This window comes from Falco peregrinus, chromosome 2 (assembly GCF_023634155.1).
Source record: "Falco peregrinus isolate bFalPer1 chromosome 2, bFalPer1.pri, whole genome shotgun sequence".
In the NCBI taxonomy this organism is placed as follows: Eukaryota; Metazoa; Chordata; class Aves; order Falconiformes; family Falconidae; genus Falco; species Falco peregrinus.
The window spans coordinates 4,972,943-4,997,118 of record NC_073722.1 but is presented as its reverse complement, the minus strand read 5'-3'; the positions used below and the strand labels follow the sequence as shown (position 1 = coordinate 4,997,118).

Genomic DNA, 24,176 nt, shown 5'->3' with positions numbered 1-24,176 from the left:
GTAATACCAACTTGGTGTGTTGCATATGTCAGTTCCTACACTTACCAGTGGCAGAACTCAGTGGTCTCAATGATTCTGTCTTCACTGAAAAGGCAATATTCTGAGAAATTTCCACGATTTGGATGGCTTATACCAACATCATGAAGGGGCTTAGCCTGAAAATTATTTTTACATTTATGCAAATGGTGAATTTTTCTTGCATCACTAGTTCATTCTTCTTCTTCTTCTTACACTGGTTGGCAGCAAAGCCTTCTGCTGTCTTCCAGATCTTTCATGGTACAATATGGTCTTTTACAACTTACAAACATTTTCTAAGTTATCTTTGACAAAACAGCACAATGTAAAAAAAAAAAAAAAAAAAAAAAAGTCATACTTGATTTACTAGCGTAGCTTAAGGAGAAGCTGAAATCCTAATTCAAAAATCGAAAACATTAGCTGTTAGAAAGGCATTCCCAAAACTTTAAGGGAAAATTTCTCCATCAATGACTCCCAGTAAAAAGTTCCGATTCTAGTTCACAGAAGAGTACTGAAGAAACACCTCAGGAGACAACATTGTCACCAACATTAGAACAGGGTCCAAAAAAATTGTAAATGAGGGACACATTACAGTGACAGATTTTATATTCTATTAATTATGGATTGCAAACATAGGCCAAAACTTATTTTCCCCCTTATGAAGTCACAAAAATGAAAAGAAAAAAAATATTTCTGGGTTGGTAAGTAAGTAGCTAAATATAAGATTTATGTTTGTCGGTGTTGTGTAATACTTCTGGACTAATTCCAGTCACTAAACTCTTCAGCTGTCCAGCAACAGGTGGAAAGGGGTTTCACTAACTTTGTACTTCTGCAAAAACATGTTAGAACTATTTGGAGACCCTGAAATCCTTGAATATTACAGCTATGCCATTCTTAAGGACTGAGAGTCATGATCCTAACTTAACTCTTGTCTACATAATCACAAACTATCTTTCCAGAATGATGTTCAAGTATACCATTATTGATGTCTTTGTCAGTCCATGGAACTATAATTTTCGGATGGTATAAGCACATGTGTAAACCTTCAGCGTAAGCACTGAATGACAAGCCTCATGACTGAATACTAAAAAACGTAAATTTCTTCAGCATATCCCACCAATTATATCATAGATTTCATCCACTTACTCCCTCCATATTAAAAAAAAACCAAAAACCAACGTTGAAAGGAATAACTACATACAATTTAAATGTGAAATAAATGGTTGGGGTTGAATTTGTTCCTTTACCAACAAATCTCACCAGATTTTTAGCTTTTATGCAATAGCGCATCTAAAAAAATATACCGCTTCCACTCATGAACTGTTATTGAAGCTTTAAGTTAAAAGCCTGAGACAGCTCTAAATTAAAGTTAGAAAAAGCACTTTACCTTCAGTAGCACCGCTCGGGGATGTGTGGCAGCAGCTGCTGTGGCAGCTGGAGGAAACGTTTCCCAAGCAGGTCAGCCTTACAGGTGCGTTACAAGGATGGGGCCTAGCGGCCTGTGCCTGGGCTGTTCGCCTGAGGCCTGGCTGTGTGCGGAGCCTGGCAGCCCCCTCACACCGCTGTGGGCTCCTCAGAGCGAAGCACAGAACACACTAACAATAAATACTGTTCATATATGTTTTAGGAGCTCCAAATATTTTGGTAGGGAAACTTTTTTCTGTGAGGTTTTTGTGGTGGTTTGTTTTGAGGTTTTTTTCCTGGCAGGCTGCAACTAGACTCACGCAATCTGTTTAAATTTAAACAACGTGTGGCAGAACAGTACTTTTAAAATGTAAATGACGAAAAGGTATCACAGCTGTGCCTAGCTACAGAGCAAGCTCACCCTGAGTGACGACAACACACGGAGGTCTACGCGACAAAAAGCTCCAAAAAAAAAAAAAACCCAACACAAATCCCTCCCAAGCGCCCGCAGCCCCGGCCACCACCACAGGCGGGAGATCCCCGCGGGGCGGCCAGGGCAGGCCCCTCAGCGAGGGGGGGCTCCCGCCATTTCGGGGCGAAGGGCAGCCACCCGCGGGCACTGGCTTCCCGGCCTCCCTCCGCCACCCGGCGGGCTCTGCGGGCCGCCTGGGCAGGCAGCGGCGGGCGGCTGGCCGGGCTGCCGGCGGGGACTGCGGCGGCGGCGGCGGCGGGGGGCGCCCCGCGGTGTCGCTGTGGCGGAGCGGGGCGCGCCTCGGTGCAGGGGGGAACCGGCCGCTGCGCTGTGCCCGCCCTGCGCCTCGGGGGGGCCTGGTATGAGGCGGGCCCGGAGACCCCGGCGGAGACAGCGGCTGGGCGCCGGCACGCAGGGCTACCCAGCCTTGCCCCGGGGCCGGCCCCCGCGGCTGACAGCAGGCCCCCGAGGTACGGGTGCTGGAGCCGCCCGCTGGTGGCGGGTGGCGGGAGCCGGGGCTGCTCCCCCCCGAGCCCTCCCGGGGCCGGCCGCCCTGCTCCGTCCCGGCGGGAGAAATGAGCAGCTATCTCCTTCGTCGGGCCGCGTTGAGTTCCCTCAGTTTTCCCTTGTTATACCTGAAATCGCTCCTCCTGGCAACGTCCCCCTCTGCTAATGGTAGAAGCGTCCCTCTTATCCGCAGGTAATCACACGCAGCGGGAGCAGAAGGCCCAGCTGCCCCACAAGCAGCGCTGGAAGGAAGCCCGTTTGGTTCTGACTGCGGACAGGAGCAGGGTGTCTGGGTGTAGGGAGCCCTGTAGCTCGCAGGATTTCCATATGGTGCATTCATCCCAGCGCAGAGACGCATCTAGTGCCAAAACACCGGCCAACAAACTGGCCTGCACCAGGCTTCGCAAGAGTGGCGTGGGCCAGCTACTCACTACAGGTGCCTTGCTCCAGCAGCTGCTGGGGTGAAGCGTTAAATCCCGGTAATCACAGACCTCTAAATCTAAAGGAGCCTTTTTTACATTGCTCAGCAAATGAGGAGTGCTTGATACGGATGTAAACACCGTGATTGATCGTTTCAAGATACTTCTGTGTGCAGGGCTAGGACCAGACAATAGGAGCTGTCACTCTTTGTTGATGTTTTTAGTAGGAAATCAGACTTGCTGAATTATTCTGAAAGTACTTGGAACTACAATTTCCACTTGAATAATGACTAGCAAAGTGCATTTGGGCTTTGGCATCAGTATAGTTGCATAACTCGGGTATATGATGTACGGTAGTTCTCTGCCTGCCTCTTTTCTTCCTCCTTCACATTTTGGGGAATCTTCTTCCAAAGCAGCACTCACAGAAAGCTAGACAAATCTTGTTCTATGCACATGCTCATTCCCTTACCTGAAATTTTTCACTAAACTTCTGAATTCTTGTGACCTAAGAATTGATTCATTCAGAGAAAACTCCTTTGATATATGTAAAGAATTTGCACTATTTATTTTAAAGCACTTCTAAGTCATTAGAGCTTAGCCGATGTTAATTCTGTTAATGCAGGATACTAGGGTTCCCCTTTAGTAATCCAAGAGACAGTCCAGCTTCCTTATGTTGTCTGACCAGTATGCCACAGTCTAAACTAGAAAGATGATTTTTGGAACTGAAGTATGAATTCTAGCAGAAGCACATTTGGTCTCACGGCAAAGAGAAAGATCCAAAGTAGTGTCAGATGTGAGAGTGCTCTCTGTAACGCGAGCAACTGTCTGTGAAGAACTAGGCTGAAATCCTTCCAGTAGTGTGACTAAGTTTCTAAACAACTATTGAATAGTGAAAGAAGCATTTGATGAACTGTTGACTCAGGCTGGGTGCAAACTGCCTTGGAACTGGAAAAGAAACGTAATTTCAACTGAGAAAATATCCTAACTCCGCTCAATATTAAAAAAAACACAAACAATCCAACCAAAAACCAACCACCACAACCAACCAAACTACCAAGCAATTTTCTGATATTTATTTTATACATTTTAGATTCTTCAGCAACAGCTGGAATTATTTCAGACATTTCGGCAACAGAGTCTGGAGAATATTAACACGACAAACAGAGAACACAAACACCCTTAAAATACAAAAGCCTCCTGCTGCATTTTTAGATACTTTTAGATCTGTGTTTTAAAATCTGTTGACTATTGTGTACTTTAAGCATACATTTAATCTTCTGTCCATCTTAAAACAGCTGATAATATCACTTCTTACCCTTTCTTAGTCACAGTATTATTTGGGCGCTTATTAACGATTTTTTAAAACCTCAGAAAAACAGGAAAAACAAAACTGGGGGAGGGGGAAGGAAGGACTAGATCCTTCTCTCATTTATATCGCTGTAAACTCAAGGAAGCTTTGTTATTTTCAAAGAATTTAATTCCACATTATGTCACTGTCAGCAGAACCTGTTCTATAGTTGCAAGCCACCACATTTGACAAGATGCTAAGCCACCTTTTCAGGAGCATTTTTCTGCCATTGTTTTATCTGGTTCTTTATATAAAAGCTGAATAGCTGGTGCTGAAAGGACATTTAGCTTTAAAGTTTGCTGTTTATAGACAATTCCATATTCCTACATGCCACTTCTCTCTGGCTCTGTCCTTCCTAAGGAAGAACTTCTTGAGTAATAGGATGGTTTTGGAAAATGAAATATTTCTACATTTAAGTTTTCTGTGAACAATCTCAATCTTTTTCAGGTACAGCCTAAAACCCGTGAGATACTAAATAAAAATATATTTGAAATGAAAGCTCCACTATGTAGTTCAGACAAGATTCTGATGACTTGCATACCAAGGGATGCATTTCTGGTCTGTTCAACAATTTTTACCTACAAACCAGTTGTTTTTTAGCTGGATCTTGGGTTTTGAGAGTAATGTGTTTTTTTGAAAAACAATCCAAGGGGTATTCTGGATTAAGCAAAAACCTAAAAAACAACCGTATCATCTTCCTGACCTTTTTCTGGGTAGGAGAACTTTAGCCATAATTACATAAACTATTCCCTCCCACCCATTATGATTAAAACTCACTTTTGCTTTGCACAGGTAAAACTGTAACCTGATCTTCCTCAATTAATTTGAATTATTTTCAGTGGGCACAGAATACAATGCAAAGCATATAAGGAGACAGGGCAGACAGTCAAGGAGAGAAGAGAGAGAAATGAGGGCAGGGAATACATTTTGTCCCTCTCCTATCAAAAGCTGCATAAACCCTACTTTTTCTGTCTATATTTAGTGTGAACTCCAGTTAGCCCTTATTTCATAGGGACTGGGATGACAAAAACAAACTACAGTCTCCTTAAGTCATCTCTCCTCTGCTGGAAATATACTTAATCAATTTAGGACACCTGGTATTTTGTGCCTGCTCCAAAGCCCAGTAATCAATGAAATGGGGTGTACAATAATTGTTTAGATTCTTTTAATGGATAAAAGGCATTGGCAGAAGTAAACTGTACAAGTCTTGATTGATAAGTGGCTTTCGTAACAGTTTATTTGTCTTATGTTTCTAGTACTGCAATGCTTCACAATTTTTACAACATGACAAGTTTTTTACTTTTGGTTTTTATTTTGTGGGGTAGCTGATGGTGAATCCTGAATCACTGTCTTCTAAGGGAAAAGTTCAACATGATCGAGAACCCTGCTCAGATGAGCATGTGGAAGTAAATTCCAATATTGGAAATGCTGTCAGTGATATAAATATTCCACACAGGATTTCGCTTAAAACTATAGCAACTGAAAAGGTTGAAAATTCAGAAAATTTGTTTGGAAACAACAGAATACTTGCAAGAAAAAATGAACATAAATGTGGATATTTGCTAACTGGCACTGATTTGGAGACAGAAATGCTGAATGCTGCCTATGAGAAGGCCATTTTGAGTGAATCTAAACATCATGTACCTTTTCCCAAAGTTTGGAAAGAATTTCGTAAAATAGGCAATAGTAACTATCCTACCAAGCTGCTGAAACAAGAATTTCAGAAGTCAGTTCATAATGATCTGGATCTGTTAGCAGATACTACAGAAAAATCTAGCTTTTTATCCAAAGAAAAATTAAATAACTTAAAAGATAAGTGAAGAAATGGTGACCTCTTTAGATGAATCACATATTGGGTTAGTTTCAGTTAAAGAAAATTGCCTACATTTTGATCAAGAATTTTGTAAAGACTCCAAATGTGCCAATCGATGGAGTGGTTCCTCTACAACAGTATACAGTGAAAAAGCAGAATCTCAAAGCAAAAATGTACATAAAGAATTTCGAATCAATTACAGTGAAGGTGACAGAATCCAGGTTCTTTTCCTGAAATGGTGAAAGATAAGCTACTAATAGTTGATAACAAAGAGCAACTAAAAAAAGAAAAACAACAACAGACCACTTTAAATCAAACATTACTAAGGCCAGGAAATCAGAAGTTCAGCAAAATCAAAGTAGCCTCCCGATACAATGGCAAAATTGAAGCATTGCAAAAGTCCCTGAAAAATCCTGAGCATCTGCAAAAAACAGTACATGATCTTCCACATGAAAATTTCTCTCTCAAGAACAAAGTGGAAATTCTTAATGTTACCATAGAATCTTTGAAAGAAAAAATATAATGTAATACACAAATCAAGAATTTAGCTGAAGAAAACAGAAGTGTGCAAATCCAGTTGGTTAAATCACAAGAAGATAACAAGGAATGTATTAAGGAAGCAAAGAACTTCTTAAGCAAATGCAAAGAACTCCAAAACCAGAAAAACATCCTTGAGGAAGAGAGAAATCAACTCAGTAATGGAAACCAACATTCAATACAGATACTGTATGTCACAAAACATGACTTTTACATTAGGAACCAGAAAGTAAAAGAAGAGATGAGTGCTGTTACCTGTGAAAGAGAGAGGCTTGGTATAATCCTAAAGTTCTTGCAAAGGGAATGCTTCAAGTTAAAAGAAACAAATAAAAAGCTTAAGATAGAAATATCCCAGGGGTTTACAAAAGAAAATAGTTCCCTAGAGACTGAAAGCTTTCAGGAGCCTGAAAGCCTTCAAGAGCTTGAAAGAAATCAGACTGAAATGCAAGAAATAAAAGAAAACACAGCAAAATCTGAACTGGAAACTCATCTTCAGTTAATGCAAACACATCTTCGATTAATGCAAATATATCTTTGGCTAGTGCTAACACTGGAAGCAAAAAAACTTAACCTTTAAATGACCCTGCAGGAATGTTATACTAAACAGATGCTGCAGAAGGACTTTTAAGAAACTCCAGTCAGGTAAAGCTCCTGCAGAAAAGAAATCAACGGCTGAAATCGGAAATGCAAAAGCAGATATTGATCTTTTAAAGTCTAACTTGACCAGTGCAAAAGGAGAATGCAAGAGGTTATCAACAGCACTAACAAATGTCACGGAGGAAAATCAGTTACTTAAGAAGGAAATGTGGGAATATAGACAAGACATTTCCATATATGAAAGTCACATTAGAAAACTGACTGAAGAATGCTTACTATTAGAAAATCTCCTGTGGATTACTGAAAATGAGAGATGTATTACACCTTGAATTCCACCATTTGCATAAGGATTATATTTACCTCGGATGCCAAGCTACAGCTCTAGTCTGTGGGCAAAGGAAACCTGGTTACCAGGTACCGTGGTACTGCTACCATGCAATATAACTGGTACTCTGAATATTACATTAGAATTTGTACAGAAATCTCTGTTCTAAGTATAAAGCCTTGGAATATGATTCACAATGTATGAGCTTTATTTTGCAATATCGTATTAGCTGAATTTCTTTTCCAGGTAATACCTGATAATCTGCAACAGTTTATTGCTTCAAATAAATGGTAGTAAACCATTTTCTTTTGTAAAACATTTACAATTCTGATGTCCAGTCATTTCCATGTTTTTGTAATGTTCTAAAAAGAACTGCCTGTTTTGTTGATACTTGGCTGACTTTCACACATTCACAAAAGCAGATCTTTACACTCTCTATGTAGTATAAAGAAATTTAATGGAACTGTGACAGTTTATAGGAGATAGAATTCAGTCCCTAGGATTTCAGAGTCAGAAGGGAATCTTAACAACCTTCTAGCTGAACAGCTTAGTACATGCCACAACATTTCACTGGTTATTTCTGCAAGAACCCCTAAATTAAGTTTAAACTATGTTTACGTATGTTTTAGATGACATCTCATTCTGGTCTATGTTTAACCAACACAAGGTACCCTTTATCTCTTTTATACTTAGAAAGCTTATTAGTTAAAACATTAATTTTAACATTTTCAGTGTCAACATATTCAGAGAACATGGACGTAACTATGAAAGGTGCAAAAATTACCCTCTTGAATACAATCACTGCATGAATTTATTCCAATCTTAGATTTAGATTTAGATTTAGATTTAGATTTAGATTAAAATCTCTCCAATTTTCTCAGCCTAGGGACCATGGGGAGGAAGAATTTCTCAAAAATACTGTATATGATATTCTGTAAAGTTGAAGCTGCCTGTATGCAGTGTTTCTACAACACTATTAGGGCTACTTTTTTAGAAACTTCTTTTTTTACTCACTCCTTAATAAATCAGGAAAGTAAACCCGTGTAATTAGTTATTGGTGTTTCCAGAACAGACGTAGAGGTAATTATTTATCTTCACTTCCCTATTAGAACAACACTAGGTGTACAAGCTCCTGGCCAATAAAGGGCATAACCTCTTCAGAGACATAAAAGAACTGATTTCTTCCTGTTTCTCCAATAACCCATAAAGACAGGTTGCAGCAAATTAACAATTATTTATCTGGTTTACAATATAAGACTGTAAGTGTAATAGAGCATGTTTTTGTATAGTGAGTAATACATATAGTAGAATGACTAAAAACTAGATTAAAGATCTAAGTCTGGTTCTTAATGCTTTTTCCTGTAAAAAAATGTTCAAAAGATTGTTGCAGTATTCTACTGGAGATAGGCAATAGTATTATGCCACAATTTTGCAGTGCACACCCGAAGTCAGTAAGAACATTAAAATGGTAAATACGTGGGCTATCGAGTAGATATTTGGGTGTTTATTTGCATTTAACGCTTGCAAAATCATGAAGTTGCTTCAGATTGTAACTATTAAGTTGTGGCCAGAATCAGTTATAAAGATAACTGGCTATATCAATACTGTAACGATGTAGGGAAGCTGTCACTATGAAAACAATGTAAGTAATGTCTAATGTCCTTCTTACCTTAGATAACTGGGTAATAAAACTCAAGAAAGTTCTAAATTCTGCCATCACAGTCAAAGGTACTGCCAAGAAGCCAAAGGGACACAATTATAATTTGTATTAAAACAGCATACTGAGGCCCTACCTAGAATTGGGTGTGAGGTCCATGGGACCACACATTTTCAGGGGGGGGACTTGGCAGGTGAAGTTATTGGCTCCCATTATGGCTAGTCCACATACCCTAACATCTCAAACAAGCTGGACTGGTTTGTTGTTTGTTTTAAAATTAAGCTCCGTATCTTTTAATCAGCTTTCAGTATTTTCATCTCGTTACTGAATGAAAAGAGTATTGAAATACAGCAGAAAATAGAAGTGGAAGAATTACAAAAAGAGACAGAAGGACATAAAGAAAAACTTCAGTGCAGCCTTCATCAGCTGTACTACACCAGAACAGGAGTTAGAAGGAAGTACAGAACAGTGCTGTGACTTCACAAGTGAGCAACATGGGTGCTCGATATTCTGTACGAGGACGACACTAAGGTACCTAAGGTCAGCACCAGTATCGTTATATAATACAAGGTATAAACAAAGAAAGAAGGAATTCTGTGATAAGTCTTTGCATAAAGAAATCATCAAAATCCCTGTAAATTAATATTTTCAAATATTGTTGGGTCCTGTTGATCTCAAGGTAAGCGGTTTTATGCTTCAACATATGCTGGAAGACCTGACCACCAATTCTTGGGTTTATTTTTATTTTCATTGATGCCAGGAAATGTGAGATCCAGTCTGGAATTTCTTTAACAAGCTATTATCCTGTGAACAGCAGTAAGGATACTATTTCATAAATATTCTAGAGTGATATGACAAAACTTTAATAAAAATTAATAAAGAAATTTCGTCTGCATGTAATAATTTGGATAAATAAGTGCTGAGTATTTTTTTATTTTTATAATAAATCAGTTTTGATTTGCATGAACAAATTTATTGGACCACGTACAAAAACCTGACAAAAATTAAGATGGAGGTAAAGCGTACATTTAAGGTCACAGTTCCATCTGAGAAGAAGCTAGTTTGAAAGACAGATCAGATTTGTTAGGAACCTTCCACGTACACAAAGTGAAATTAAGCTGTTCTTGGAGAACATGGCAGCACTTAGATTTGTCAGGAAATTGAGGAAGAGCAGTAACAGATGCCGGTAAATAGAGGTGACTCTTCCTAACAGCCTGCTTGTGGTCTGGTTTTGATCAATGCTTGATATTGGTCATTTTGAGAAGGTCATAAAACCTAAAAATCTTATAATTTTCAGACAATTCTTTAAAAAATCATAGTTGAAATACAGTACAAGTTGTAATTCTACTAAAGGGAAATGATGACTTTAGTTTCACTGTGGGCCACATAACTAACTTGGTTAATGCATACACTGATACTCACTTTAAAAGATACGCAATTTCTTCCACTGCAATATATAGTCACATTGCAATCCAAATTACTCATTAGAAAGTATGTTTTCTAAAAGTAAATTTCAAAAGTCCAGCTAAGCAATAAGATGAAAATATAAATAAAAATACAAACTTGGACTGAATAAATAAATTATCTTAAATTATTTATTATAGCTTTATATTTAGAAACAAAAGATTGCATTCTCAATCATTAAACAGATTGAATTGCCCTCTATACTTGAATTCCATTTTTCACATTTTTGTTTGCCTTGTTAACCGTTTAGTCTAAGAAGTGCACCCTTCTTTTTGCCGTTTGTACCTAGTAAGATCTCAGCTGTGCAGTCTTGTAGTTCTTTACATTTAATGACCTGAAATGTAAATGAAGAGAAATTTATAAGATTTGTGTAAAATATCACTGTACAAATCACAAGACCTTTTGTAAAAATGAAAAACTGTGGCACCCTGTCCTGTAATTAGATTTAATGACTTGAATCCTCATGAAGTCAAGTTTCTTTCAATAATGCACTGCCCAACAGCAGGAATCTACACTAGCAAATCCAGCTACAGGATTACAGTCCAAATAGAAGATAAGCTTTCAGTTGGGAAGTATATAAAGAACTGTAATTCAGTGGGGAAGCAGACAATTTGAAAAATGATTGCCACATTTCTTAAAAACTATGAGCTTCACACAATAAATTCAGTTCACAATTCTCATTCTATTAAACCTAGGAATAACAAATGAAAAATAAGTAAGTTCTTTAAAATTCTTAGGAGGGAAATAGTAGTATAGAATTTTAAATACTAGTTTTAATTTCTCTCTGTGGAATTTCTGTTGGATATGTGAAATTTTTCTCTTTACAAATATTTTTAATGAGTCCACCGTAACTGTATTTGTGAACACTTAAGAGATTCTTCACAATCAGTCTCCCCCTTTCAATTCTGAAACCTACTTCACATACAGTCAGGGTTCTTTTCCAATAAAAACATTTCATTTGGGAACATTAATTTTTATTCTGTTGATAAAACAATAATACAAATAATTACACCAATTAGAAGGCTACTCAGACCAATATAACATTGTTTTTCCCTTTTACTAGTTTAAAAACGCTAGTGCGTACATGAAAGGTTGTACTTTCTTACATCAGCGTTGCCAGTTACCATGCTTTTTGGTGTACCAAAAAGTTACTTTCAATTCTTTCTTACTTTCCATTAGTAATGAAAAGCAATGTGGAGTAATACGTAGCTTCTGGTCCTGCCTTGTCAGTGTAAATAAAAACTTCGAACTATCCCTGCCATTTAAAAAGTGATTATGCAAATGCCAATACGTGGTGAAATAAAGGAAACAGAAGAGCACTGGGTGAATAAGGGAGGTGTATTTCTTAGAATTCACATACGATATGTAAAAGACAAATCACAAATGTGAAACAGATTCCTCTAAGACAGTTTTTCAAATTTTAATCAAGTATTTCTAAAATACCTCACTATACTCATGGAACATGCAAACTAGTATGCCTAACTGTTCTACGTGCAATCATAGAAGTCTGCATTTGAAAGTGATTCCTCTAAATAACTACAGTCTTGATTTTCTGCTTGGATTACAACAGAGCCAAAACTAGGAAACAAATTTGTTTAAATCTAAGGGTTATACCTTGATAAGGTAAAAAAATAAAGAATTATGTGCTTATCTACCTATATACATGCAGTGTGTACTATAAATCTATAAACATTGCACAGTACGGGTTTTTAGTTAGGAATCCAATTTCAGTGTCATTGTCCCAGAAGCTTCACAAGCTTAGATTACCTAATGTTATGTTTGCCAGCAGAGGGAGTCAATATTATTCCAAAAACAAGGGAAAACGAAAACAGACTTTGTTTTTAAGAGGAACGTTCCTGGTCTTTCTACATTTATCAAGTCAGAAAAGAATAAAAAATAATTATTTTTCAGTGACATCTGTATAGCATGATTTTGAAGGTCTCTATGATACGTTGAGCCTTATAAAGTAACCTGAATTCACAGGAGAGAGTAGGAATAAATTTGGAAAGCCAAGTTACTTATACACCGCTTATCCTTTTGTTAATAATGCATTCCTGCATTTATTCAATTATTTTAGACAGCTAAATGTAATGAACAGCTGTGCTAGTGGCTTTTGGTAGACAGCATACATGAAACACAAACTCAGATTAAAGGAGCTTACCTTGTGACATTTAGAGTTATTATGCTTGTCACAGGTCTGCTTTTTGGTCCAGGAGGAGGATGAAAAATCCGTCGTTCTTTATTAGTTTTGACAGCCTTAGATTTTTCAGTTACATAAGGGTCAGCAGAATGGCTTGGGTAAGGATCAAATGTGCCTCCTTTCATGCCCCCTGACTGAAAATAAAATAACTTCTCAAAGTGCCAATCTACAATATAATTAATGAAAATATTTTTCATGCAAAAGCAAATAAGCATACTGAATAGCAGACTGCATCATATTATATAAAAACCAAAAAACAGATATTCTTTAAATTTGCAATGGAAACTTTAAGGAAAATTTTAGTCATTATTTTGATGATTTTTTAGTTTTAAATGTTCTTTCATAAGTCTGGATTTTGAGGAAAGGATCTTAAAAATGTGACAGAAAAGGTAAAACCATAACTCACTAAAACGAGCTATGTTGTGGCAAAAAAAGGGAATTCCTATGTCACTATTAGTTTACTAGCATATTTCCATGTCCAGTACTGGTGTGGGATTGTTACATACAGTAAGGCTCGGGCATTATAATCAATTTGCTTTCTGACATATACATATAAATACAGCACTGGCTTTTCCCAGAACGTTACGTCCACTAGTACTATAAGAGTGGCAAATTTTACTTTAAAAATACATAGAAACCTGATTAATTCTTTGCAATCCCCTAGTACAGCTAAACCCCACAGTCTGCTGAGGCTGCGTTCCTGAAAAGTGCAACAGTAAGCGATTCAATCAACAATAAAGCCATTTTTCCCGTAAGAATTTATATAGCAGAGAGGGAAAGTGTGCAGTAGCTTGGGAAGTACACATAATTTAAATATACGGGGAAAGCATATGTGGTGTGAAGGATGGGAAGCCTGGAGCAGGATCACCAGCACTGTCAGCCAGATGAGGTGCTGGCTTCCTAGCAGCTAACTTTTCTGAACAGATTTCCATTCTGAAAGACTTCCGCTGCCTCATCTACGAGGCCAAATGCCTAACACAATTAGTTGTGTGCAAGCATTTTTGCTGTCTCTTTCTGAATAGTCATATCTTCTTTGCTGTCATCACCTTCCTCATATGAATCAATGTCAGTCAAATAAGTCAAGGGTGAAGGGCATAATAATAGGAAAACAGTGGTTAGCAGAGGGCAGCATTAAATTTCTTACAATGGAACTCCAAAATGAACAGCTGAAAAGTGACAGATTAAGGGAGTCATTTAAGAGAGAGGTATTTATGCATCTTGAACACATTTCAAAGTGAAATTAAGGTTTCACCTAAGATGAATGGCACACATTTAGTATCTCAAAAAAATGTATCAAGATGGAAATAGAATGGAAAAATACCAGTTTAGGTTTTAAGAAATAATGACACAAAGCAACTGGAACTAATGAACTACATTCCTATATATCCTTAATGCTAACTCCAGGCTTTATTTCTTATGCCCTCTAAGCCCTTCTGCATATATTTCTTCCCAACCTTTTCCTCCTTTTCTCCTAACTACTGGAGAGTGGGTAAATTCACAAGCAGATTCCAAATTTGTGCCTGCTGATAGACAAGCAACAGATAACTCCGGAGTTTATTCTGCAGCCTTTCCCTGAGCAGAAGGACTAACCGAGTTTTTCTGCCCCTTCTAGCTACCCATTCCCATGACACTTTCAGGAATTATCTTTTAGATGCTTGTCTATACAGGCTGAGAGTAATTAGCAGGTTCAAAAATTATGAGTGACTGACAGAGGCTAAAATAGGACAGCATTTCAATTTGCTACAATAATCTAGTCTTACTGTCATTTATCGCATAACCTTCCACTTTGTATCCTTTTGTGGTGTATGCAGTCAGTTAACTGTATGTTAACAGCACTAGGCAGATTTTAAAGAGAAAGACTTTTCAGGTAACCTGGAGCTGGTTAGCACTTGTTGTTGAGTCAAACAAGATCTCACTGCTTTGTGAATTGGAAAAGAAAAAAAAAAAAAAAAGTAAATGGAATAATAACTTTTGTAAGAAAAATAAGAAATTAACAGCAAAACCAGACATATCTTTATACTTTACGTACTGCAAGCAAAGCTTTTACCAGGAAATATCTGAGTATTTATCTTTTGTCTTCAGTAGCTATAAGACAAACTAACCTTTTTAGCAGGAGAACTTGGTTTGAAAGGTGGTACAATTGGCTTCTTTGGAGGTGGTTTCTTCACAGGTGGCAAAGGTTTGTCATTAAAATAGGGATTCACATCAAAATATTCCTGGGGATACAGTTTTAATTTGAAAGGCCCTCCTTTAACAAGCCGTTTATGTTCCTCTTGTGCTTTCTGTAAAACAAATACTTTAAAAGAAACAATCCTGAGGATTTTTACTGTATGTTATCCTAAGAAAAAAATGGAAAGCATTAAAAATAGTCTTGGGAAATGTTCGCTCTAACTTTCTTTGCTCTTGTTTGATGATCAAGGTATTTTATATACTCACCATGTATAACAGAACATAGATTCACTGACTAGGAAGTAGAACAATCACTATGAAAGTATGGTAGGAAGATGTCAGAAAAAGCAGTGTCCATTTAAGATGTGTTTAACAGTATTGTATACCTGTATCTTGGGCATAAATGCACACATACATGCTTGAAAATTCTGCCTGCATGCAACCCAGCTGCCTACTCTTGCGAACCCTGACCACTACATTCCCCAGATTGTGAGCACCTTACTAAGCTGAGCTTCTCCAAGAATTGGTTCTTTGTACCATGGGAGATATTGACTCTTCTTCCCAGATCCAATTTTAAACCAAAACAGGTTAAAACATTATGAACAATTAAAAAACAAGCATAAAATGTACCATCAGCAATACAGTATCACCGGTAATGCATGCTAATGTCTCAGAGCAAATTCCTTTTTTTCTATCCAGTGGAAATAATCCCACATCCCTCTTTCCTCTGTTCTTCTCATTTTCTGCACTGGATGCTTAGTTTTGACTCTGAATTTGTCTCAACAGGTAGCTGATTTTTTTCTTCTAATCTTGTTCTTACCCTAGAGCAGAAAATGTCCTTCTGCTGCCATTTTTCACTCCATATGATGAAAATATATACACAATAACTAAAATCAGTGAAAGCAAATTTACGCGTTTTCTTAGATTTACGAACTTAGATGAAAAAAGAAGCAGGTTTTTTTTTATATAGCATCTGGGATAATGAGGGCCCATTCTTCTGACAACATGGAAGTACTATTGTTCTTGATATTGGCATTGTTTTGTCATTACTGCATTGTAGCTTAAGGTCTCCATATAAAACAAGGTCAAATCCTGAATGGTAGAACTTGTGGGGAATACTGCCAGATGTCTCAAAGGAAAAATAATAAATGAACAATACCTAAATCTTTTTTATACAGGATGGTCATTAATTTTTTTTTCCTTCCTCCCTTTTGTAAATAAACATTAGTGTTTTCAAGATAAAGGAAACACCTCAGGGAACAAAAAGTTCACGTAAATTGTAATAAATAATCATAATACTAATAGATAATAAAGACAAACAGTTTTACCTTTGCATTTATTCTTTCTACTTCATACCCATCAGGTTCATGTGGATATTGTTCACCTATGGTAATGTTTGCATAACTGTAAAAACAAAATTAATTACTTAGGTGTTCAAAACTCAAGAAACATTTAATAAAATACTCTTCAAGAAGCAATATTGTGAAGTTACCCATATCCAGTTCCTTTCTTTCCTGGATTAGTATAAAAATTCTTCCCGGGAGGAATGTATCTTTCTTTGGCTTTCAGCTGTGGACTGAAGTATGTATATGAACCTCCTATGGTTCCATAAAAGCTGCCAAGTCCGCATCTAAAAATAGCAAATGAACACATTGATTAATGTTTTGCAAATATTTCAGGCTTTCCATACCTAGTATGCTAAAATGACAGTAAGAAAACACCCAAACAATATCTACACCTCAATGGTTAAATATAAAACCAGCTCAATCCACTGTCCATGGATCTACTCCTATAGCAATTCTGTGCACAAGGTTATGGACAAAAAAGAAACAAGATGGCAGAAGAGATGAAGTTTCAGGGTATCTTAATAGTACAAATATGCTTAATAGAGGTTGTTTTAATTTTGCACCAACAAGGTTAAGTAACATTGGCAGAGACAGTTTCACAAACAGAGATGCAGACGAATAGGTTGGACTTGATGCTGGATGACAAGAGGACAGTCTTTCCCACGAGTTTACAGAGAACAGCAGGTTAGTGTTGGTATGATAATGGAGTGGCAGGCAATGTGGGGTACCAGTTTTAAAGATTTGTGAAGGGGGGGTGATGTTGGGAACAGTTAACTTTCTGCTGTGTCACAACAGGAAAGTAAAAGGAGGCACAGCTCATTTAGGAGAAATACCTCTGCCTACAAAGCTGCAGGAATTCACAAAGACCTTTTTTAAAAAAGACCAACTTGAAAATCAGTATTTGCTGACAAGTGTATGACATGCTCAAAGTACATGATCATACAGGCACTAAAGGAGAAAAGGACCAAGAAAAACTAAGGAAATAGCTGAATGGCAATTTGGTCCACTAAGCAGCTGCTACAGTGGTCCAAAAAAAAAGCCCCAACCAACCCTCCGTCCCCACATCCCAAAACCGAACAGAAAAAAATAAGCACAGGCTACTGTATGAGATCTGCCAACTACTCCAGATAGCCAAGATAATCTGCTTTGCCTGTACTGTCTGTAATTACTGTGGGGAGAGAGTAAAGTGTCTCAAAGAGTTTCTGCTGAAAAGGGCTGTTAATGAATACTGACAGGATTAGGATGCCAAGATAGCAGTTGTCATCTTTGCACAGAATGCTAACCTGCCTGTTCGTTACTTTCCCTTTATCTAAGGACTTCATAACCCCATATATAGAAAAAAATAGGCAAACTGACAATGAACAACCTTTACCTTGAGGTTTCCTACCTCTTAAGTGCTTTATTTCATATTCTTTAAATGTCACTTCTGTGTGAATTTTATTTAAAAAGATTTTTATAGGCCAGTAACAAAGTAACAGAGAACAGACACATGAAGAAAAGAAAGGTCCAGGCTTCAGTCACATCTTCAGAGTATGAAATCTTCGCAACCTTTCCACTTGCAGCCAACACCATGTGTGGCTCCAACATAAAGGAAAGATCCCCAAGAGCTGCTTATCATTCAGGCAGCCAAGAATAACAATTCAGTGAACAGCAACAGAGCTCAGCACTAGTTCCTTGGTTATGATGGGAGTCAGTTTTGGATGTAAGAAACAAATAATTGCTCTCTATAATTGCTTGAGGATTCCATTAAAAGACAACCTAACCACTTTCCCAGCCTCTGCTTTGTACTGTTCTGCCAGTACAGATTTAGGGGATGATAAAGACAATAAAGAACATTTCCTAAAGTTCATGTCTAGAAGAATTCAATAGTCTTACAACAAGAATAAGAGCATGAGCTGCTGCACCCACACACAGCCAGAAAATGCGTTTGTGGATCTAGTACACTGAAGACAGCACCTTAGCAGATGTTTATTATAAGCAAGAGTCCCACTGTTGGACTCAGAACACAGAAAGTAAGTGAACAGGACTCTCACTGACTGACGTGGATTTGAAATCAGTGCCTAGGTGTTTCTAACAGTCAAACCCTTATAAATAATTTGGTTACTATAAAGTCAAGTTGTAGTTGAAAGAAAATTTTGAACAAGGGCTCACACATTGTCTGTGGTTAAAATTTCTTAAATTGATTGCTGCTTATGAAAAAGTCTTTGTCTTTAATTAGTGATTGCTTCACCTAGACAGTGAGCTCAGGGAGCTCTAAGACAACTTTAATGAGCAGGTGGTGTTTGTCCTGAGCCCCCTGAACAAGCAAGACGTGAGCAGGACCATCCAGACAGTAAATACTGTGTGCAGCTGTGTCATGACGATAACTCCACCTCGCTTGGGCATTTGGCCAACATCCCTGGTGTGTGTGAAGCTTACCAACCATGAGACAGCGCACGCCTGCACTTCACCTAAACTTAAAAGTTTACATACACTAGGTGTGTAAACTATTTTTGTTCTTCACCGAGTGTAAAGGCAGGCAAGCTCCAGGACTGGACAGCAGCCTCACCTACGGGTGGACACACCACGTAGGAACTTTCCCAGTTACCGAGAGACTCCTGGTGCCGGCTGCAGCGGGGCTTCCCAGCCGAAGTGTGGGCCTGGATGGTGTTAAGGTGGTAGCTGGTGATGTGTCCTTTTCTCAGTCTCTGTAACGCTTTGCAATAATGATTTGGTGCTTTGCTCCTATTGCTCCTTTATCATAGTGTGAATAATAACTAGGACTGTTTCCTTTTGTCATATTGCATGCTATTTTTCCTTATAGCGGAATACAATAAATTGCATGTATTTGTATATTTGATTTGGAATTCATTTTTGCTTGGTATATAGTCAATTAGCAAAAACACTGTCCCATCAGAAATAGCACATGTATATCCAACAGAAAGCCTATACAACATGTCTTACATTCCTGTTAAAAGCCAAGATGTTCCTGTAACGTACAACAGAACATAGCTAATCCTTGCATCCTAAAATACATATATATAAAATAAAGAAGAGGTTACACTTCAAGCTTTCCAAAAGCAAAGTAGCAGAAAGATATGACTAAATATAACCGTAAGACTGTAAGGACTAGGCCCTGTACACAGACTGAATCCTCCTGTCTCTTATTGCATCAACAAGAACAAAACAAGACTGTACAGTTATAAATGAGTAACCAGGCTCTAACTGTTTTTCACATGTGAATAATAATAGTCTTACACATGAATAATAATAGTTGCATTGGTGTCATTTTGTCATGCGATATGTTGCACAAATAGCAAAGATGCATTTATTTTAATATTCTGCACATACTCCTCAGCTCTGTAACATCTTCTGATCATCCTATAGGACAATTGTTATTTTTTCTAGTAAAAAGATAATGGATATGGATTCGCTGGGAGGAAAACATTGCACCTGGATAATGGCCCCTTTTCCTACAATGCAATATATATGCCACCTCTATTTTGGGAGACCTAGAAATGGAAGGGTGAAGACATTGTATCTAATAAGTTCCAACAGATTTCCTCCTCAAATTAAAAAGAAATCTTCATTTTTTAATTATCCGCACCTTTTTCCCATAGCCATCTTAATTTCCATTGAAAATAAAAAAGCTCAAGGGTAAGGAAACTGATTACAGCAAACCCCGGTAGTTAAGGCCAAGCATCAGGACCTGATTTCTACCTGTGTTCAGCCTTCCCTGTGCTGCTGCTCAAAATTCTTCACACGGTACTGACTAACGCTACGTTGTATGAAACAATATTGTATTCTCATTACAGGTTTTATAAGAAATAACCTATGAAAATATCTTCAGTGTACAGAAAAGAAAAAAGGTCAATTTAAAACATTTTCACAACACTTACGGCAATTTGTCTCCATTACTGGGAAGGAAAGCTTTGCCCAAATTTTTCTTTGATTCTGCCATTCTGTAGCGTCTCCTCAGCTGAACAGGATTTGAGTAAGCTTCACCATTGAAAATCCTCACAAACCGAGGCTCAAAATAACCTGTCTGCAGAGCTGAAAATGCTTTGGTTCCCCCAGGTAACATCTGTCTGTTCTTGCTCGCAGCTTCATTAAAAGGGCCTTTAAAAAATGTAATAACAATACATAACTGTTCAATGTTAGTGCTTCTCTTAGCCTACATATAAAAAATTAAGATCTGGATCTAAATGGCTCAAAGAATGTACTGCAGAGCGTTTAACTTGTAAATCATGCATGTAAATGATTGTATCTGAAAAACAATGCTATGAGAAGGTGTTCACAGCACCTGGTTTTAGTTTTCTAACCCCTGCACTTGCTTTACAGGCAATGAGAGAGACTGGTTACTCCAGACTACAATTCGGAGCTAGAGCCGATGCCTATTCATATATACTACAAGTTAGTACTTAAGAGGAACATCTCTCCCACTGATTACAGACCAGGTAGGAAAAGTTAGAGTGCCTCCAGTTGCGTCTTGGATCCCCAGCACCACAGAAGCGGTGGAAGTGTACCAGCCAGGGTTCTGGTGGACATGTTCATCACTGACACAACACCACAGCAGAAACGTTTGTATTGAGAAGCCAGGATTACTTTGCATTACCACTTCAAAGCAGCTACCAAGGATTAACCTCTGTAACCTTACTAATTACAAAAATTACCGTTGTTAAAGAAAATGTATTTTGAATTCAGAAATCTGCAGTGCTGAAGCTGCTAAATGGCAGAACCAGGCCTTGGCCCTTGTATAGCCCTACTCCAAGGCTGGTTTAAAACTTAGTCAAGTTAATCAGTAGGAGAATAGAGAAACAACAGATGATCAGTTTGTATACACAGGTGCTCTCAGAAACACAGGTGTTTTTAGAAATATTAGTATATGTGAATGGGAATTGCTTGTTCAAAGACTAAGTGTGCTTGAAGGATTGTGTAGAGTTAAAGCAGGCAGAAAGAAGCTCATGATCCAAGGAGGATCCTGAAACCAAGGCAGAGACTGGAACCGAACAGATCAAATGGGACAGAGTCAGGTGCTGGATTCGCAGAACTGACAAGACCAAAGGAAACTTCTAAAAACTTTGGACATTGACTAAAGATTTGATAAATGTATATAAGCTGTGCTGTATCCCTTTGTTCTCTGCCACTCACTGAGGCAGTGGCCCAACTCTGAGTTGTGATTAAAGCAAGCCTAGTGGTACCCACGTCTGTGTGAATTTTTCCTTTAACAACCTTTCTCAATGCGTATTCCCATTAAACAACCAGAAAAGGAGAATATTCTTTAAAAAGACAGGATGGGGAATCTCACACATGTGCGTCAGATCAGAACAGAAAAAGAAATTGCAACACTAGTTTAAAAATAATGGCAATTGTCAATAACAGAAAACCAGTTGAAAAAGCACAGGAAAGAAAATTTTTTTTTCACAATACCAGTAAAATACTGGTACCATGCAGATAATTAATATTAAAAAGAAAGGTATACACTAAAAGATTTTATCAGTCTATTATATATACATATTTTTCCATTTCACTGGATTTTTCCTTTCTTCAGTATACTCATTCCAACATATCAAGGCTTTCTCTTCATAATACAGACCTGAGCAAAGAATATACATGAAAACGCAGCTGCCTCTAATGAGGAAAAAAAAAACCATCAGAAAATAGTGATTTTGAAAGTACATGGATACTAGAGGTGGTCCCTATCACTAAACAGCGATTCAAATTAAATGTACTTACGCATATAATGTGATGTATATTTATCTCCAATGGTAACATAACTCATTTCACTGAAGAGGCCAATCCTCTCCATATCACTTTTCCTTTCTGCAGGCATGGCTGGATCTGTGTGACAGTGAACTGCACTAAACGGGTTGAAGTATCCTTGTTTATTTGCTCTACTGCGAAAACTATAAGCAGTTTACACCTATAAACACAAAGTTTATATAAGTAAAATGCAAGATGTTTTGGTTAAAAATATAAGCAATAAATGTAATCTGAAGAAAGTAATCTACAATACGGTTGACATCTCTGGTGCTTATAGGACAAATGGACTATGTGGCAGATTTAGACACCGTTGTATCCTCTCTGCTAAACAAACTCAGAACATGAGCAGAGAGAGCAAATCAAATGTATTTGTAGTACAGCTGGTGCAACTCTTACTGAATTTACATAATTTGGGTCAAAACTTATAACAGGTATCTTCAGAGTACTAAGACGAGAGGTTTTGGTGGCATTAAGAGCTAGTAATAAAACATGCCAAGCAGCCTCCTTCTTCATCTCGTGGGTTATCTCCAGCAATGGTTTTCAGTCACTTTCTAATAATGGTATAGAAGGATAGTAAATGGACAAATCTGGGGTAAAACATAAAAGTAGTTTTGGAAGCCTTCTAACTAAACCCAGGCCTGGTCATGGTAAATATCTCCCATTTCTTCTTGGTTTCAATGCAAATGATTTACATTAAATATTAGTTTTCCCTCATCATCCCCTTCATTGGAATCTGCCAGAACTAAAGAAAATGCCTAGCCAACAAGTGTAAGGAACTCAAGAGCCTGAACAGAGAGCAGACTCAGCACTACAATTACCAGGGATCTGATTCCCAGAGTGAAAACCAGTAGAGATGGAAATTGGAATCAGCTAGAGGAAGAACTGCCTTGAGGAAGAAGATATAAATATATGGTAAATTCACCAGGAACAGAAATTAAGGTAGAAGAAATCAGTTAACGTTAGGAAAGCTGTTTCTTAAGTCATGAAATATAAGAATTATCCCAAAATATCAAGAATATGCAAATAACTGAAGTATCTGTGCTCATACAGCTCAAAAGCGAGCAGGGGAGTTAAGAAATTAGGGTGGAATACAGATCAAAGACAATGCAGATCAGGTCCCATGTGGGTATTAACTATGGGCAAAGGCAAGATGGAAGACAGTAACGAAAATAATGAAAATAACGCAGGCAGCAGAGAAGTCTGAAAGGTCAGTATCACACATCAACTGTATCTGGCATGTGGGCGCAGAGTAGAAAAGCAGCAGCAGCACAGCAGTGAAAATCTAGATAGTAACATAGATTTTATACATTTTTACTGTAAGAAATAATATGCTGGAACGTTGTGTATGATGGGCTAGCCACACATTGCTTATGCTCAGCACACAGGACTGACAGCATGCAGGTTTTAAAAAGTTTGAAGCTATCTTGGTTTTTTGTTTTTTTGTTTTGTTTTCTTTTTTTGCAACGCGTAGGGGTTCCCACGGTGTAAAATGCATGTGTTGCTTCATCTGATTAAACAGTACTGTTGTTTGGTTAGCGGTAGATCTAGACGTCGGTAAGGAACCGAAGGGCAGGCAACAACAGATAGCACCGAAGGAAGACATGACAGAGAACCGGCCCTTGGAAGAAAACAAGGCTTCGCTGTTGTGAGGCAAGCTGGCATTACTGGCGAGGACAGGAATAATTTATCGGCAATAAACAGGCCTAGAGTTAAATTCTACAGCATAAAGCAAAGATGGCTGATAAAGGGATGAACGGAAAGGATTCCTGGACCTCAGCAGCTCGACCTGACTGAGACGTGACAAGACGGACGAGCCTTGAAAGCCCTGAAGCAGCGGCAGGGCGAGGCAGCACGACTCCGGAGCGTCTCCCAGGCAGTCTGAAGGAAAGCTGAGGGAATAGCTGTCTTTTTCCACAGAGCGCCGATACCGCGTAAACTGGATTAAGCACAGCCAGGGCCGCCCACAGCTCCGCGCTCCTCAGGGCAGCGCAGGGTCGGTGAGTCAAGCGGGGCCTGCGCGGCACCGCCTTGCCGGGGCCGGTACCTCACGCACAGGAACGGGCTCCGCGCCGAGAGGGGCGGACGAGCCGCAGGGCGGCGGCGGGACGGCGAGGAGAGGCCCAGGCCGCCACCCTAGCGCCGGTTGCCAGGAGACGGGAAA

At 38.4% G+C, this 24,176-nt stretch overlaps 2 protein-coding genes and 2 long non-coding RNA genes across 6 annotated transcripts in view; 2 read left to right on the top strand and 2 right to left on the bottom strand.

Moving 5' to 3' along the window:
* LOC129783759 (uncharacterized) overlaps positions 1-2,710 on the bottom strand; it is a 73,873-nt gene extending 71,163 nt beyond the window's left edge. The window contains exon 1 of the long non-coding RNA XR_008745618.1: positions 2,527-2,710. This is a non-coding gene — a long non-coding RNA (uncharacterized LOC129783759). The remainder of the gene's footprint in view (positions 1-2,526) is intronic.
* Positions 2,711-2,725: 15 nt separating this feature from the next.
* On the top strand, positions 2,726-8,121 carry CCDC110 (coiled-coil domain containing 110). Its single transcript, XM_055797976.1, is given in 6 exon segments — positions 2,726-2,812; positions 3,908-3,988; positions 4,571-4,753; positions 5,491-5,805; positions 6,193-7,095; positions 7,097-8,121. Coding segments are annotated over 6 exon segments (1,914 nt in total). The 3' UTR covers positions 7,442-8,121.
* A 1,907-nt stretch (positions 8,122-10,028) lies between these two features.
* C2H4orf47 (chromosome 2 C4orf47 homolog) lies at positions 10,029-24,166 on the bottom strand. Of its 3 annotated transcripts, none has more exons than XM_013305504.3 (8): positions 23,802-24,162; positions 21,989-22,175; positions 20,152-20,371; positions 16,420-16,557; positions 16,256-16,331; positions 14,861-15,040; positions 12,720-12,892; positions 10,034-10,892 (listed from the first exon to the last, which is right to left on the bottom strand). In XM_013305504.3, the coding sequence occupies exons 2-8, from the start codon at positions 22,083-22,085 to the stop codon at positions 10,844-10,846; spliced, it is 933 nt and encodes a 310-aa protein (XP_013160958.1). In that variant the 5' UTR covers positions 22,086-22,175; positions 23,802-24,162; the 3' UTR covers positions 10,034-10,843. The 3 variants fall into 3 exon arrangements, with proteins under 3 accessions (XP_027633238.1, XP_013160958.1, XP_013160957.1); XM_013305503.3 differs by having other exon boundaries at positions 10,035-10,892; positions 23,788-24,162; XM_027777437.2 differs by lacking the exon at positions 12,720-12,892 and having other exon boundaries at positions 10,029-10,892; positions 23,788-24,166.
* On the top strand, positions 18,422-21,451 carry LOC114010324 (uncharacterized). Its single transcript, XR_003551710.2, has 3 exons — positions 18,422-18,927; positions 20,068-20,329; positions 20,594-21,451. It is a non-coding gene; the product is annotated as an uncharacterized LOC114010324 (long non-coding RNA).
* Positions 24,167-24,176: the final 10 nt, after the last annotated feature.

What these genes read in the sequence shown, in the direction of transcription:
- C2H4orf47 (XM_013305504.3), bottom strand. Translation starts at nt 22,085, where the DNA reads ATGCCTGCAGAAAGGAAAAGTGATATGGAGAGGATTGGCCTCTTCAGT. An exon ending in AAGAAAGGAACTGGATATGG is followed by an intron (nt 16,332 to 16,419) that starts GTAACTTCACAA and finishes TTGTTTTTACAG; the next exon opens with TTATGCAAACATTACCATAG. An exon ending in TAGAAAGAATAAATGCAAAG is followed by an intron (nt 15,041 to 16,255) that starts GTAAAACTGTTT and finishes TTTGTTTTACAG; the next exon opens with AAAGCACAAGAGGAACATAA.